Source organism: Corapipo altera, unplaced genomic scaffold, assembly GCF_003945725.1.
Source record: "Corapipo altera isolate COAL_440 unplaced genomic scaffold, ASM394572v1 301, whole genome shotgun sequence".
NCBI classification, from domain to species: Eukaryota; Metazoa; Chordata; class Aves; order Passeriformes; family Pipridae; genus Corapipo; species Corapipo altera.
Genome location: NW_020884926.1, coordinates 1,097,024 through 1,112,046, shown reverse-complemented (window position 1 = coordinate 1,112,046; position 15,023 = coordinate 1,097,024). Strand labels below are relative to the sequence as shown.

Here is a 15,023-nt window from a genome sequence, read left to right as displayed (position 1 = left end):
CGTCTTGTTCCACATCCGAGTATCTTCCTGTAGTTGAGAGCAAATTCCCTCCCGCCTCCTCCAGAGTCAGAGCCTGCAAAATTGGAATCCAGTGGCTCCAGGCTGTGGCCAGAAGGGTGATTCTGGGTCCGGAGTTTCAGGGGGAACCTCCATTTCTTGACTAAAATCAACATGCAGTGACTCGGTATTTCATAGACTGGGGGGGAAGCTGGTGGAATTATTACATTTGTACACTGCTAAGGTGGGGTTTTTGAAGCAGCTCCCAAGAGGCAGCTCCTGCCTCAGCCAGCAGCTGATCCTTGTGAGCACAACGGGACAGTGGGTGGAGAGACACCGGTGGAGGTGTCACAGCAGCTCCAAACCCACATTGGCAGCAGCCCTTTTTTGGGCTGCACCACATCAGGCAGCTCTGGTTTGGCAGGATACAGGAGTCCCGTGGTGGGAGATGACTTAAGTTAGAAAACCCTGCAGGCCCTTCTTAGTACCTCCTTTCCTCTCCCATTTCCATGTCTCTGGGGGAGGCAGACCTGTTTCCCCCCCGTGCACACACCTCCTTCACTGCTTTCTCCCGAGCTGCAGCTCCTGTTTCCAGATCAATACGGGCTCCTGGCAACGAGGTTAAGGATCATTTCCCAGGTCTGCTGACAGGTTTTGTGCTCAGAGCCCTCCTGGCCCTTGGTGTCAGCCTGGATTTAGAGGGGAAGGAAGGGGGGGAGTGGAGAAAGCTGGAGAGGAGCTAAGGAGATCATTCTGTTGGAACATCTCCCCTGCAGCCTTCAGGGAATGGACTCTTGCTCCTGGAGATGGGTGTCCCGTGTGCCGTGGTGTCCAGAGCAGGGATGGCCCCAGTGTCCGGGTGGGAATGGTCCCCTGTCTGTCCCCCCCGGCCGGCACAGAATGTCCTGCGGGCGGATGGCCGGGGGAGGGACGGGCTCCGTGCTGAGTCCTGCCACCTGTTGCCTTTTCCATTCCAAGCCCCCCTTCCTCCCCACCCTCCACCCCGACTCCCCTCCCCACACAGCTCAGCATCCCCAGTGGATAGGGCTGGGATCAGTGGGCACTTGCCAAATACCTTTCTCGTGCTGTCACTGATTCTGCACAGGCAGCATCTCCAAGAGCAGGAACAAACCTCCTCCAGTGCATTGTCCTGCTCTGCAGAAAGTGTTCCAGAGTGGGAATGCCTCTTCCTAGCTGGGTCTGAGCAGCCCTGGGGAAGCCTGAGGCCGTGCCCAAAGAATCCACTGCAAATCCCTTGGAGTTGGCATCTGGCTCTGGCACAGGCTGGTTGTAACTTGGGGTCACACCCCCCCTCCCCGTGGGATCCTTGCTCATCTGCTGTGCCCTGAGTGCCAGGGAATGTTGTGCTGAGCCCTCTGGGCACGGTGTGATGACGTTCCTGGGCACGCTGGGCAGGGTGGGTGTGTGCCAGAGGGACTGGCAGGAGCTGGGCAGCCACAGGCTGCAGCCACAGCTCAGGCTCCTGCCCTGCTCCCGTGGGAGCTGCAGGCTGGGCATGGACTTGGGGCTATGATTTCCTCCTGATCAAGGTGTGCAAAGGGGTGGGATGGCTGGAGTTACAGAGCTACTGGGTTGGGACTCTGCAGAAGGGCCTTTGGACAGTTCCTCAGGTACAAGGTTCAGTAATCCCCTGGAGAAGCAGCCCCTGAGTTCCCAGCTGAAGGTGCCTGGAGGGGACTGATTTTCAGAACACAGGACGTTGGCAAATGAGACCCTTTCCATCACTGGCCAGGAGACCTGGGTTTGGAGCACTTCAGGCTCCCAGGATGTTGCCATCCCTGTGTTTTACAGACACACCTGTATCAATGCTTGTTTGCCCACAGAAACCACAGAGGGATGTAAGGAAGAAATAAAATAAATGCAAAAATGAGGCTTCAGCAGTTCCTGCAGCGTGGTTCTGCCACCTCACTGGGAGCCAGGGCAGGGGAACGTGGAAAGGTGGAGAGTTTGGAGCTGCAAAAAGAAGAAGGGACAGAAATGGAGGTGGAACATTTCTTTTATTATATCTGGTCATGATGCAGCACAGGGTCCAGAACCTTCTCCCTCCCTGCCCGTGGAGGTGTTTGTGCTGGCAGGGCTTCCAGCTGGGATCCCCAGAGCACCAGTTAAACCAGTAGTTACCAATTTTTTTGCAAGCCACGCTGGGACTATAGGAATTTTATTCCTTCACGGTGTTGAAGGAAAGGGGGTTTGCTTGCCAAAGGGCTTTCTTGTGCTTGAGGATGATTTATGGGCCAAGCTGAGCCACTTGTGGAAAAGGCAAAGCAGCTCTTGGCAGCACCCCCAGAATCCACTGCAGCTGTGGGGTAGTGAAGTCATCGGCATAACAACCACTGCAAACAGAATAACAAAGTCTGGTCTGTTCTCGTTTAAAATAATCTTTCCAGTTCAGCAACCACATTAAACTTACCTTTCTGCACACAAAAATCATAAAGGGCCGACAGTTGTGTGCAGTGTCTCCCTCAGGTCACTGCCCCTGTCTCCTGCACCCTCCACACTGCCCTGGAGGATCCTGAGGGAAGAGATGAGCTCTGTTATGTCACAGCTGGTGTCTGCCCCTTGTTTTCACTCCTTTGTTTGGCCTTACAGGACAACACCCAAGGTTTCTTCCTTTTAAATACAAATTTGGCTTTTGCCTTATAACCTGTTTCTGAGCTGATTGCAAAGCGAGGAATTCTGACTTTGGTTTTTCCTACCTGTCTTTGTTTCAGGTCTCTTCAGATCCTCCTGCTTCCAAAAAGCCCAAAACAGATGACTCTGCTTCCCAATCTCCAGCTTCTTCTGAGAAGGAAAAACAGTCCAGTTGGTTACGGTCCTTATCCAGTTCATCCAACAAGGTGATTGTTGAATATTTTGTAATTGAAAGATCAAATTAGCACATGGCATCACTTCATGGAGTGGGGAAATGAGGAGAAAACGAGAGAACCAACCTGCCCAGGTTTTCTAAATTAGCACCATTTCCATCCTTCTCCTGGTCAGTGTTGAGCTGCACAGTCCCCCCATGTCCCTGTCACCCTCCAGTGCCCACTGACCCGGACTGGGACAGGGAAGTGAGGAATTCCCTCCTGCCTTTGAGGTGCAGGAATCCTGCAGGACTCAGGAGCTGTTTGTGGTCCCTGTGACCTGCACAGAACTCGTTGGCCCAGAACACACACGAGGTTTTCCCAGCGGGAGCAGGGCCTGGCCATGGGGGTGGTTGTGGGGACAGTGGGGTGGCCCTGGGGACCCAGGTGTGACCCTGGGGACTTGGGGGTGGCCCTGGGGACCGGGGTGTCCCCGTGCTGTGACGTGAAGGACTGTGTGTGTCACTCCTGTCCCCAGAGCATCGGGTGTGTGCACCCCCGGCAGCGGCTCTCGGCGTTCCGGCCCTGGTCCCCCGCGGTGTCGGCCGGCGAGAAGGAGCTCTCGGGCCACCTCCCCGCCCTCATCCGGGACAGGTAAGGACACATCGAGGGGCAGCTTCCTTCTGGGTGGATGGCTTTGTCCCTCCTCCCTCACTGCACCACCATCAGTGGTGGGATTGGTGGAAGGGAAACCAGGAGAAGTGTTGGTGGTCTGTGTGTTCATTAAATGAATTTTCTGGGGTGAGACCTGCTGTGGAAATGGGAAGGGAAGGCTGTGTGTCCCCTCTGGGGACAGTCACTGAAGTTCTTGGGCTTTCATTTAAAGGCAGTGGAGTCACTGTGTCAGTCACTGGTCAGGGAGCATCCATCCATTCCCATCCATTCCATGGGCCCTGCAGCAACTTCCTGACACAGCTTGTGTTCCCAGCACAGCTCCATCCTTAGCAGGTTCAGGAGGAATTTTAACACATAACTGAAGGCACATGGTGTAGGAGATGCTGGATCAAAGATACAAAGTCTTGGCTGTTCTTTTTGCAAAATCCTACGTATTTGATGTTGCAGTATCACTGCTCTTTACCACAGGTGTGTTGGTTGTTCCACCTCTGGTTTTACACAGGGGCACTTGGGTGCTGTGTCCAAATCACAGACACACCAAAGGCTCTCTGGCACTCCATGGCTTTCCTTTGGGAAGTGCTGGTTTGAGCTCCCAGAACGTTTGTGGATGGACACGAGTGCAGGGTGCAGCTGGGCAAAACAATAGTGCAGGAGGAGCAGGAGGGGACAGTTGTGACTTGCAGGCTCTGGGAGGTCCCGTCCCTTTCGTGCCCTTGGGATATGTGGCCCTTGGGAATGTGATCCCTTCCCAGCTGGGTGCTCGGGGTGTCCTGTCCCTCATCTCCAGGTTTAATGAGAGCAAACACTGGCAAATGCAGGTTCTCAGCTGATGTGAATCAGTGAACTCACTGTCATTCCAGTGCCACACATGGCCTGGGAATCATTCTAAAGCCCAGAACGTGACCCTTTTCTCCTTCCTTTTGCCTCCTGCTCTGAACCAGCTTCTACTCCTACAAGAGCTTCGAGAGTGCCGTGGCCCCCAACGTGGCCCTGGCCCCCCCAGCCCAGCAGAAGATCGTGAGCAACCCCCCCTGTGCCACCGTGGTGTCCCGGGGCAGCGACTCCCTGAGCTCTGCCCAGCCCAGGAAAAGGAAACACGTGGAACACGTGGCTGCTCCCGAGGCCACGGCCCCGGCCCCCGAGGAGGACAAGGAGTCGGAAGCAGAAATTGAAGTAGAAACCAGGGAAGAATGTGAGTGGTGGTCGTACCTGCCTTTGTTTTGCTGTCTTTGGGCTGGATCTTTCACTGTGCAGCTTTTTGGGTGTTCAAATGGAATTCTGGAAGCCTGAAGCCTCAACGGTGACGTGAACTGCACGGTCACAATTCAGACAAATTGCGAGTTGGTCCCTTGAGTCAGGGCTGCTTTTGTGTCATATTTCAAGTATCACAGTATAAAATGAGCCAGGTTTTATTGTCTTTCTTTTTTTTTTTTTAATTGAATATTGATAGTGTCTGTATAAAAGGACCTCAGCATCTTTTGAGCTATATAATATATATATATATATATATAAAATATATATCTCAGAATATGCTGAGTGGGAAGGGACCCACAAGGATCATTGAGTCCAACTCTTAAATATGAGTTATATATGAGCTGTATGTAATACATGTATTGATTTTAGACATTTTTAAATTAATGTTTCGATGTTTCTTTTTTCCAGTCACCTCCTCCTTATCCTCGCTCTCCTCCCCATCCTTCACTTCATCCAGCTCTGCCAAGGACATGAGCTCCCCTGGGATGCAGCCCCCGGTGCCCGTCAACAGCTCCTACGAGGTGGCAGCACACCCTGACTCCCACAGCAGCGGCTTGGAAGCTGAGCTGGAGCACCTCAGGCAGGCCCTGGACAGTGGCCTGGACACAAAAGAAGCCAAAGAGAAATTCCTGCACGAGGTGGTGAAGATGAGGGTGAAGCAGGAGGAGAAGCTGAACGCGGCCCTGCAGGCCAAGCGCAGCCTGCACCAGGTACTGCCACCCCTCCTGCCCTGCCCTGCCCTGCTCGGGGGCTCCTCAGGGGCACTGGGGACCCTCCTGGGAAAAGGGAATTGCCTCCCTTATCCCAAATAGCAACAGCCTTTGCCAGGGCTCTGTTTGTAAATCCAGCCGGGAAACCAAAGCACAGGGACCATTCCTCCACCTTTAAGCTTTCCACCTGTTTTTCCTTGGGTTATAAATCCATGGTTACCAAAATCAACATCTTTTCATTACTTGAAAAAGTCTCCTAGTCCAGCAGTTTATTTTGTTTTCATCTCACTGAACAGGAAACATTTCTGGAGGCTTTAGCTGGAGTTTTAAAAGCTTTGTGAGAACCCTGCCATGTCCCAGCTGAGGGAGGGTGTTCCTGGGGCTTGGCCACAGCTGAACTGAGGTCTTTGTCAGGCATCCCACTGGCTTCAGTCAGGGAAGCAGCTCCTTATTTCTGGAAATCCTGGACACAGGGGTTGTATCAGAGTGATCAGACAGAGCTGCAGGTCAGTGTGGCCATGAGCTGAGCCCAGTGGTGGCTGAACTGGTTTTTGTTTGGGCTGGGACAGAAGGAGTGCAGAGAAATAGAAGATACAGCCAAGGCAGGAGATTTGTGTGTCCTCTCTGAGTATTCTGTGGAGCTGTTCCCAAGCTGGGACAAATCCCCGGGATGGTGCAGATGGAGCATGGGAGACACAAAACCAGCACTGGGGCTCTTGGGCTTGTTCTTAGTTACCCTGAGCAAATCACTTCATTCCCTTGTGTTTCAGTAAATCTGTGTTTTATTTTATGTATTTAAAAGTAAACTTTTATGAGTGATATATATTTAAAGATAATTTTAAAATATCTAAACTAAATAGTGGGTACTTAAAGCAGGAGTTAGAGGAAGCAGTTGCTGCAGCAGAATTGAGTGGTGAGGTGTTAAAGTGTCTCTCCCCATGTCAGGGGGAGGGGGACTCTGGTGTCTGGGCACCGTTTTCCCTTTGGGAAGCTGTGGGTTCCCAGTCCCACACACAGAAGGTCCATGTGTGAGTGTTTCCAGGGGCTCTGTGTGCCCTTCCAGAGGCAGGGCCGTGCTAACAATGGCCTGGCTGGGAAGTGAGATTGTCAGAGTGCATTTCCCATGCCCTGCCTGCACTGTTACTGCACAGAAACCGGGGCTGGACAGGGAGGAAATGCTGCTGCTGGGGGAAAATAGATCCTCAGTTTCTAATTTAACCATTTAGGAGACAGACCTGTGAGCCACAGCTCTGTGCTCATGATGAACGTGGACTTTAACAGCTTAGGAGTTGCTTCCTGTGTACCTTGAGGTTCCTTTTCCCTCTCCCATGGATTCAGATTCCAAGGCAGCAGCTCCTGTTGAGATCCTGGATGGTGGGAGGGGCAGTGCCCAGGGCAGAGTGTGGGTTCAGTTCAGTTCCAGGGAGCCTGGAGTTCTCCAGCTGTTGTGACAGGGCAGTCCATGGGCTGGTTGCCAGGAGACTTGGGGCTCACACCAGTCACCCACAGCACCCAGGGTTAGAACACACACAGTTTGTGTTTTGAGCTTGCCTTAAGCAGATTTTTGGGGGGTTTGGTACCATGGAGCTGCTGCTGGTTGTGAACTTCCCTCTTGAGCTTTGCTGGACACAAAGGACACTCACAACCTGCACTTACCATGTTGTGCATCTCCAGTGCCTCCAGTTCCAGCCCGGGCTTTGCAGTTGGGGGGTTTGGAACGTGGAGCCGGAGCAGAGCACGTTGCTGGGAGCTCTCTCCAACAGCACTTCATCTTTATTCAGGCCCAGATGGTCGCAGCCATTCTGCTTGACAAAGCAAAATGTGGCTGCACTCTCGAGCTTTTTGTTATCCAGGACTTCAGGGTGGCTGGAGTGCAGGAACCACAGAGGATTTAAAAGAAAAGAGCTTGCACGAGGCTCAGAGCGGGGTCCCGGCCGGCGGGAGGTGGGGATGGGGTTTGGATCCCAGGGCTCTGCTCCCCCTGCTCACACCTCCCTCCTCTGTGCCCAGGAGCTGGAGTTCCTGAGGGTGGCCAAGAAGGAGAAGCTGCGGGAAGCCACCGAGGCCAAGCGCAACCTGCGGAAGGAGATCGAGCGCCTGCGGGCGGAGAACGAGAAGAAGATGAAGGAGGCAAACGAGTCGCGGGTGCGGCTGAAGCGGGAGCTGGAGCAGGCGCGGCAGATCCGCGTGTGCGACAAGGGCTGCGAGGCCGGGCGGCTCCGAGCAAAGTACTCGGCCCAGGTGAGGCCCCCCGAGCTGGGACAGCCCTCCCCTGGCCCTGTGCCTGTGCCTGTCCCTGCCAGGGCACGGCTCCACCGCCCTCCCAGGGACAGCCCAGGGGAAACTGTCCCTGGGGGAAAGCGCGTCAGGAAAGGGCAGGACTCCCAAAAACGGGGCACAGGGACCAACTTAAACTCCTCAAGTTCAAACTGACCCCCACGGCCCTGCCACACACGGGTCACCCTCGGCAGGGGACATTGAGCTCCCAGGGGACATTGAGCTGCTGCCAGAGGAGCTCTGGGAGCAGGGGGGTGCTGGGCAGGGTGTTGTCAGACACAGGAGCTCCTTGGAGCCGGTGCTGGGCCTCAGGTGGGAGCTGCAGGTATTTGGTGTGGTGGCTTTAAGGGAGGAGGGGAAGAGGAAAAGCAGAGCCCTGGCAATCAGAGGCTCTCTGATAACGGGAAGGGGAGTGGCCCCTGTGCTGCTGAGACACGTCTGAGCAGGAGCAGGAAATGATGTGGGGCTTCCTCTCCAGCATCACAGGATGTCTCACTGATAAGGGGTGTCCAGACTAAACAGAGCCACGCCGGGAGCTGCTGCCCTGGGTGTGCCTGGCTGTTCCCAGAGCACACAAGCCAGGCACCAGCAGGGCAGGTGAACCCCTGGGCTGGGCTGGGTGTGCTCCAGCTCTGTCCAGCCGGGCACTGGGGCTGCTCCAGAGCCTGCGACAATGGGGAATTTCAGTCTCCTAAAACATCCCCTCCTTGGGAAGGAATAAATGAGGTTTCCCAAGCTAAAAGGCTAAAATCACCTCAAAAAGAACTCAAGTGGCAGAATGTTCTGCAGGTTTATGTTTTCTGAAACCAGGACTGGCAGGTTGGCAGCATCCCCTGGTGTTTGATTCCAGCCCTGTCACAGCCCCCCGAGCCCCCCAGGCCCTCCAGCTGTGCCAGAGCTGTCTCTGCCTCAAGAAGTGACAGTGATGGTGAAGGAGTGACCAGAGTTCTGTTGCATTAAGGAATTCTTAGGCTGTGTCTTAACTCTGCTGGCTTTCACCTCCCTTGCTGGAGCTGGAGTCACTGGGAAGTTTCAAAGCTCAGCAGCCCCTTCAGGGAAAAAAGTACAGAAAAGAGAATTCCTTCCTTGCCTCACTCCTGATAGTCTTACCCCTGAAGTGCACGGTTTTGTCCCTCCTCTCAGCCTGTGCAGAGCTCTGTGGTGCAGTGCAGGCTCCTGAGGCATCCCCCTGTCTGCTCTGCCCCCAGATCGAGGACCTGCAGGTGAAGCTGCAGCACGCCGAGGCCGACCGGGAGCAGCTCCGCGCCGACCTCCTGCACGAGCGGGAGGCCCGGGAACACTTGGAGAAGGTGGTCAAGGAACTTCAGGAACAACTGTGGCCTAAGTCGAGCAGCCAGCCCAGCAGCGAGAGCACCTCGAGCCCCATGGAGAACTGAGCCCAGAGCAGGGCAGGGCGGGAGCGGCGCCGGCGGGGCGGGCGCGGGGGGTGTGATGTGTGAGGTGTCCTGGCACCCGGCGGGAACACGGACTCGCAGCAGTTGGAAGGCAAACGTTGTTACCCTCTAGAACAGAAGCACTGAATTCTGCCTCTTTTTTTTTTGTTTTTTTTTTTCCTCCTTCCCGATCCATATAGCACAACATCTTACTGTGCCTAGAAAACACAAAGTGTTTGTAAAACAAAATACTTTTAAGTCCACAGCGAGAATTTTCTACTGGCAAACTCGGAGCAAGCGGCGTCGTCCAGCTGAACCCAGAGTCCAAGGCGAGCAGGGCAGGGGGGTTGTGTTCTCCTGCCCGTTGGAACATTTTGGAATTGACAAAGCAAACCAACTTTTCTTATAAGCTATTTAAAATAATTCATTACACAGACTTGGTATTAAAAAAAAAAAAATTACCACGATTTTTTTATAATGAACGTTTAAAAGCAAAACAAAACAAACAAAAAAAAAAACAACAAACCTTCGATGCACAATTTTTAATGACTTTATAGGCTTTGGGATTCTTTGTGCAGAAGCCCCTCTCTGGTGATGGTGCCATGTCAGGAGCAGTTTTCCAGCCATCTCGGAAGCCAGCGCGGTTCCATCCCGTCACGTGGGGGTGGGGGAAGTTCAGAGTGCTTTTCCAAGTTGATTTTTTTTTTTTTTCCTTAGAAAGAATTATCTTAATTTCCTGCCCTAAACACAAGAAGAAGGGAAGATGCAGGAGCGTGCAGGGAGTGGGGAAGGAGGTGGTGTTGGACTGAGAGCCCCACGGGCCCCACGTGTGCAGCCCACGCCAGCACCCTTGGTGTGTGCAGAGACTTCATCCAGGAGCACTTGAGCTTTGGGAAAGGGAAGAAAGAAAGGGAGGAAGGAAATGGATGATCAGTTGGTAGAGGAACAAAGCAGAGACATCTGTGTGTTGAAGTCATTCTGAAATCTTCAGCTTTCAGTTTTCTGGAAAACTCATCTCGTTGCACCATCTCGCCGTGAGTTCAGTATTTCCCTGCCCCGTCCCGAGCTGCCCGTCGGGATTCCCATCCCATGCCCAGGGAGGTGCAGGATTCCTGTGCCCAGGGAGGTGCAGCCTCGGACACCACAGACCACACCACCAATGGTTTTGCTGCTGTGAATAAGCCACATGGGTTTTTTTAAAAACCTTTTTGTTTTTAACAAGAAGCTCACGTTCATGTTGGGGTCCAAGCCGCAGCCCCGGGACACGACGCAGCCATCACTGCCCTGGGGGTGGTGCTGAGGTTTTTTTATTTTTTATTTTTTTTTTAAACCTGCACTTTGTCAGAATCTTACTCTGCATTTTATTCCCTGTTTCTGAAGCCAAGCATTCTAGATTCTGCCCTGAGAGCTGTGCAAACCATGAACCCAACCTACCAGCACTGCCACCTCCCATCAGCATCTCCACAGAGGAGGATCCAGCAGGTCCAGAACATCCCAAGCAGGAATTCACCAGACCAGGGAACTGGTTTTGTGGCTGTGTATCTGACCCAAGCTGAGGAGCAGCTGAGATGCTCCCAAAAGTGCTTAACAAATAAAGCTGGTGCTTTACTGATCAAGAGAAAAGTTATTTTCACCCCTAAACACTCACCTCTGTCACACTCAAACATGAAAATGTGATCTGGGGCTGCAGATGTGCCTTCCAGCTCATTTTTCCTCTCAGCATCTTCTCTAGGCAATGCTGACACTTTTTTACCTTAAAAGAATAAAAAGAAAAGAAATTAAAAAAAAAAGAAAAAAAAGAGAACCCCCCTATGCATCATCATACCCAGAAGTTATTCTAAACAAAGGAACATATTTCCAGTAATCTTTATTTGCTTTTGGACATTAATGCAAACTATGTAAGCTTCAAAATTATTTCCCAGTAGACAGAAAGCGGCTTCCAATCCTAAAATTATGGTATTTACTTACAGTACATTAGAGAGATTTTTTTTTTTTTTTAAACAAGAGCTGTTTGCTTGAAACCATTATAATAACCATTATAATAACTGTGAGCATTAACAAAGAAGTTCATATATATGTTTTAGGTACAAAAAAAAGAAGAAATACGAAAGGAGTGGAATTACTGAGACAATGTAAAACTGTTGGGGGCAAGAAACAGTCACACCAAGTCCATGACCTGAACCTGTCTGTGGATACAGGGGTTGGCCCTTGTGTGTTTGGGAGGCTGGAGACTGGCTCTAGGTGCAGATCTCCTTCTAAAGTGCAATGCAAAAGGAATTTTGATTATGCTTGAGCAGGTTTGTTTTTGTTTTTTTTTTATGTGGGGTTTTATTTTCTTTGTATGTTTTTTTTTCTGCGATTATTAAATCATATGCATGGATTAAACTCTGCCATATAGTCATTAATGGGCATTATTACTGTCTTATGTAAAGGGGTTCTTTTGTTATGCAGTATGCAGAAAAATGTTCTCAGCCTTATGATTTCCAGAGCTGTATTATCCACTTATTTCTTCAAGGGAAACTAAACAGTTGTGTCTGTGGTTACCATTCTGTGCATCTCGAGTCCTCCTGCTCTGCTTTGCTGCCCTGCTGGGAATTACACAGAGAACAGCCCTGGCCTCCCTCCTGGGACTGAGCCCTGGCCTTGCAAATTCAGTCTGTTTGGGTTTCCCCTGATCTCTGATAGTGTCTCTCCCCTTATAATTCAAGAAAAAAAGGGCAGCCTGTCCATCTCCAGGTGTTTTTTCCCCAGGAAAAGCCACTCTCTTACCTGTGGTTTCCTTTCCGTGTCCAGGGGAGCTCGGTGCCTCCCGGGGCTGGAGGCTCCCACCCTCCTGAAGGAAGGGAACCTGCAGGATTTTCAGAGGAGAAACCAGAACAGTGTCACCAACAGCCAGTCACCCCAGGCAGCCTCCCCTGGGCTCAGAGGGGCAGGAAAAGGCTCCAGAACAAAATTCCAACTGGGGGGTTCCTGTTCTGCCCCGGGTTGGTCACTCCAGGAGGGCAGTACCTGACAGGGGACTCACCCTGCCCAAGTTAAGACTCCACAATATTTGGTCCTTGGGAGTGAAAAGCCATTTCCATAAGTTAAGGTTTGAAATCAGTGAGATAATTAAAGGTGCAAGAAAGGTGGGGACTAACATTGTCCAGCAGCAGCCAAACCCCAGGAGGGGCTCACAGGGAATGGCTTAAACTGTTGGGAATCTCCTGAACACATTTAACAGTTAAATTGTTATTTCTGCAGAGTGTGTAACGTGTTTCTGATTCAGAATAATTAGAACTGTCCCTGTGGCAGCCCCAGAGACACTGATGTGGGGAGGGGGCTCTGCAGAGACAGCCCCGTGTGTGAAGGTGCTGGAGGAGAGGGAGCTCTCTGTGTAATTTCTGAGGCTGCAGCACCTCAGTCAGTCCCACTCACATGGAATTCTTTCCCTGCTGCACTCCCAGGGCTCTCCAGCCCCGAGTGCAGGAGCTGCCACATCTCTCACTTCATCTGTGCTTTAGTTTCCTTTAAGAAGTTCAAAGGGAGAAGAGGTGTTTCATACAGGCTGTTGACTCTCCCTGTACTTACAAATATATTACTACTTGTATATTCAGTTTAATTACTCCTTGTTTCTATTACTGAACGAAGACTTAACGAAGGGAATAAAAACCAACAGCAATAACATTCATATCTATGGAGCAGCTAACTCTATACATAATATTCTGCTTTTCAAACAGAACTAGCCAATGTAAAAAAAAAAAAACATTAAAAGTAAATTCAACATGTAAATACTTTTTTTCATTTTACACTGTTGTATTATAAGTGTATATGGTGTTTACTTTTTCAAAACTCTTTCTTACCTGGTAGTTGTCTTGTTTTATGAGTTGTGTTTTTAACTGAGAAGAACCTTTGCTGTCTGTTAGGAAAAAAAAACAAAACAAAATCTTTTTGCAAGTTTTCAATGTGGGTTACAACCTTTTCTCCATCATTTGCATTTTACTTGTCCTTATTTTCACTGTAAAGTATTTTATTACCAAAAGGTTGATTTTGTTCCATTCTGCCCTCTCAGCAGTCATGTGTTTTAGAGAGAAGGGTTTTTTTGTTTGGTTTTTTTTTTTTTTTGGCTTGGTTGTTGTTTTGTTTTTGGTTTTCTTTTTCTTTTTTTTTTAAATCAAAAGAACTCACAGAAATGACATTTTTTCAATTGAAGAAAAATAAATCTTTACATTTATAATAGCCAATAGCATTTCAGCACATTTTTGTTATCCTGGTCTCTCCTATGCTGCTGCTAATGACAATATTATGACTTACTCTACTATTCTAGAACTATTTTTATGTAAGTAATGTATGCTTTCTTGTTTATAAATGCCTGATTTAAAAAAAAATAAGAAAAAAGCTTGGCATATTTATCTATTTCGCTGTGTACCTTGATAGTCCTTTTCCACCCCCTTTTCCACATCCCCTCCCCCCCAATGCAGATAATATTGTAAAATAAAGGACTTTATGAGATTATGTATGAAAATAGCTATGCTTATATACCACAGTGACTGAATGTACAGTGTATAGACGCATTACCGAAAATAAAATTGTTTGTCCAGAAAACACTGAAGGGCTCTGGGCTGTTCTTGGGGTGTCCCGGGCTCAGCCCCCCAGATGGGCTCAGGCAGCCTCTGGTCCTGCTCAGGGAAAAAGAACCTTCCCCAGATCCTCTGCAGGGACACTCCTGGAAGGAGACTGGAACTGAACTGGGAATCCTGCATTCCACTGCCCGGGGAAACTGGGACACTGGAGTGAAATTTCCTTGGGATAGAGAGAATTGTGAGCACAGAGGGGTTTGTTCCAGGCCAAAGAAAGAGAAATGCAAGAGGGGAAAATGCAAAAAGCAGAAGATGGAAACATATGTGAGAGTAATTCTCTCCTGGGTTTCTGAGAAGTGGCTGCAGAATTTCCACAGCCCCGGGACGTCTCTGAGATGCCCTCAAAGAGCACTGGAAAAGCCAGAGAATGAGCAAAGGGCTTGAAAAATAAACCTCTGCTTCTTATTTGTGCCTCAGCCAGCCCTGCTCTCCAGGGGTGGGTGCAGGTCCCAAACACAGGCCCACATCATTCCCTTGGGAAAGGCTCCTGAGCCCCAGATCCCACCCACTGCTGGGAGTTTGGGCTCTAAAATTCAAAGTTCATTGGCAGTTACCTTCTGCACAGCTGACACATCTTCTCAAGGTTCCTGATGTTCTTCAGCAACACACTCAGAGGAACTTGGTTCCACAGGCTCCCCACACAAGGAATACGATTTCCACAGGAATTCCTCTGCCCAGCGTTCCATGGAGGAGCTGGTGCAGGGCAGGACTTGGCCCTGAAGGAATGAGCTGGTCCTTCCCATGGAATTCCTTCCCATGGAATTCCTGCTACAAAACAAACACCAACCCAGATTTGGGTTGGTAACAGCAGAGGCTGCAAACATTATTCTGTGCTCCATCCCCAAGGTCCTCTGAGTGCAACAACACAAACTGGGAAAGCCCAGGCCAGCTGTTGGGTGTTTGTGGTTAAGGGGGTAACTGGGTTTTGAAAATTACTAGTTTATTGATTTCCTAACTAAAATTATCTATTTAAAATTTTAGTAACAATAATTTTATTACTATCTGCCAGAATAACTTCAATTTACTCAATATAACACCCAGAACACTGGGAATGAGACCTGAACCTCCTGCAAGGAAGGGACAAAGGCGTGGAAAATCCGGGAATCAGGGAGGCCCCGGAGTGTTCCCGGTGATCTCAGGGAGCTCCAGGCACTGCCAGGGAAGAGCAGAATCCAACCAACCCCAGCTGGGTGACGTACACGCCCCTGGAATTTTTATGAGCTGGTTTATGTGCACTCCAGCCTACCTGACTGCAAATTTTGCACTGCAAATTCCCACACACTTTTATTTGGG

The 15,023-nt window shown here is 50.3% G+C and overlaps 1 protein-coding gene and 2 long non-coding RNA genes across 5 annotated transcripts in view; 1 reads left to right on the top strand and 2 right to left on the bottom strand.

Annotated features, from left to right (window-relative positions):
- SKI (SKI proto-oncogene) overlaps positions 1-13,697 on the top strand; it is a 94,885-nt gene extending 81,188 nt beyond the window's left edge. For both annotated transcript variants that reach the window (XM_027658125.1, XM_027658127.1), the window contains 6 exons: positions 2,730-2,855; positions 3,340-3,455; positions 4,418-4,668; positions 5,139-5,440; positions 7,451-7,681; positions 8,926-13,697. In XM_027658125.1, the coding sequence (XP_027513926.1) occupies positions 2,730-2,855; positions 3,340-3,455; positions 4,418-4,668; positions 5,139-5,440; positions 7,451-7,681; positions 8,926-9,114 (1,215 nt within the window). In that variant the 3' untranslated portion in view covers positions 9,115-13,697. The remainder of the gene's footprint in view (positions 1-2,729; positions 2,856-3,339; positions 3,456-4,417; positions 4,669-5,138; positions 5,441-7,450; positions 7,682-8,925) is intronic.
- Positions 10,769-14,412, bottom strand: LOC113954151. The gene is made up of 4 exons (XR_003530118.1): positions 14,285-14,412; positions 12,954-13,009; positions 11,881-11,959; positions 10,769-10,864 (listed from the first exon to the last, which is right to left on the bottom strand). It is a non-coding gene; the product is annotated as an uncharacterized LOC113954151 (long non-coding RNA).
- LOC113954150 overlaps positions 14,413-15,023 on the bottom strand; it is a 90,688-nt gene continuing 90,077 nt past the window's right edge. The window contains exon 5 of one of the 2 annotated variants that reach the window (XR_003530117.1): positions 14,413-14,495. This is a non-coding gene — a long non-coding RNA (uncharacterized LOC113954150). Of the gene's footprint in view, positions 14,499-15,023 lie in introns of both variants that reach the window. The other variant, XR_003530116.1, reaches the window with a different exon arrangement.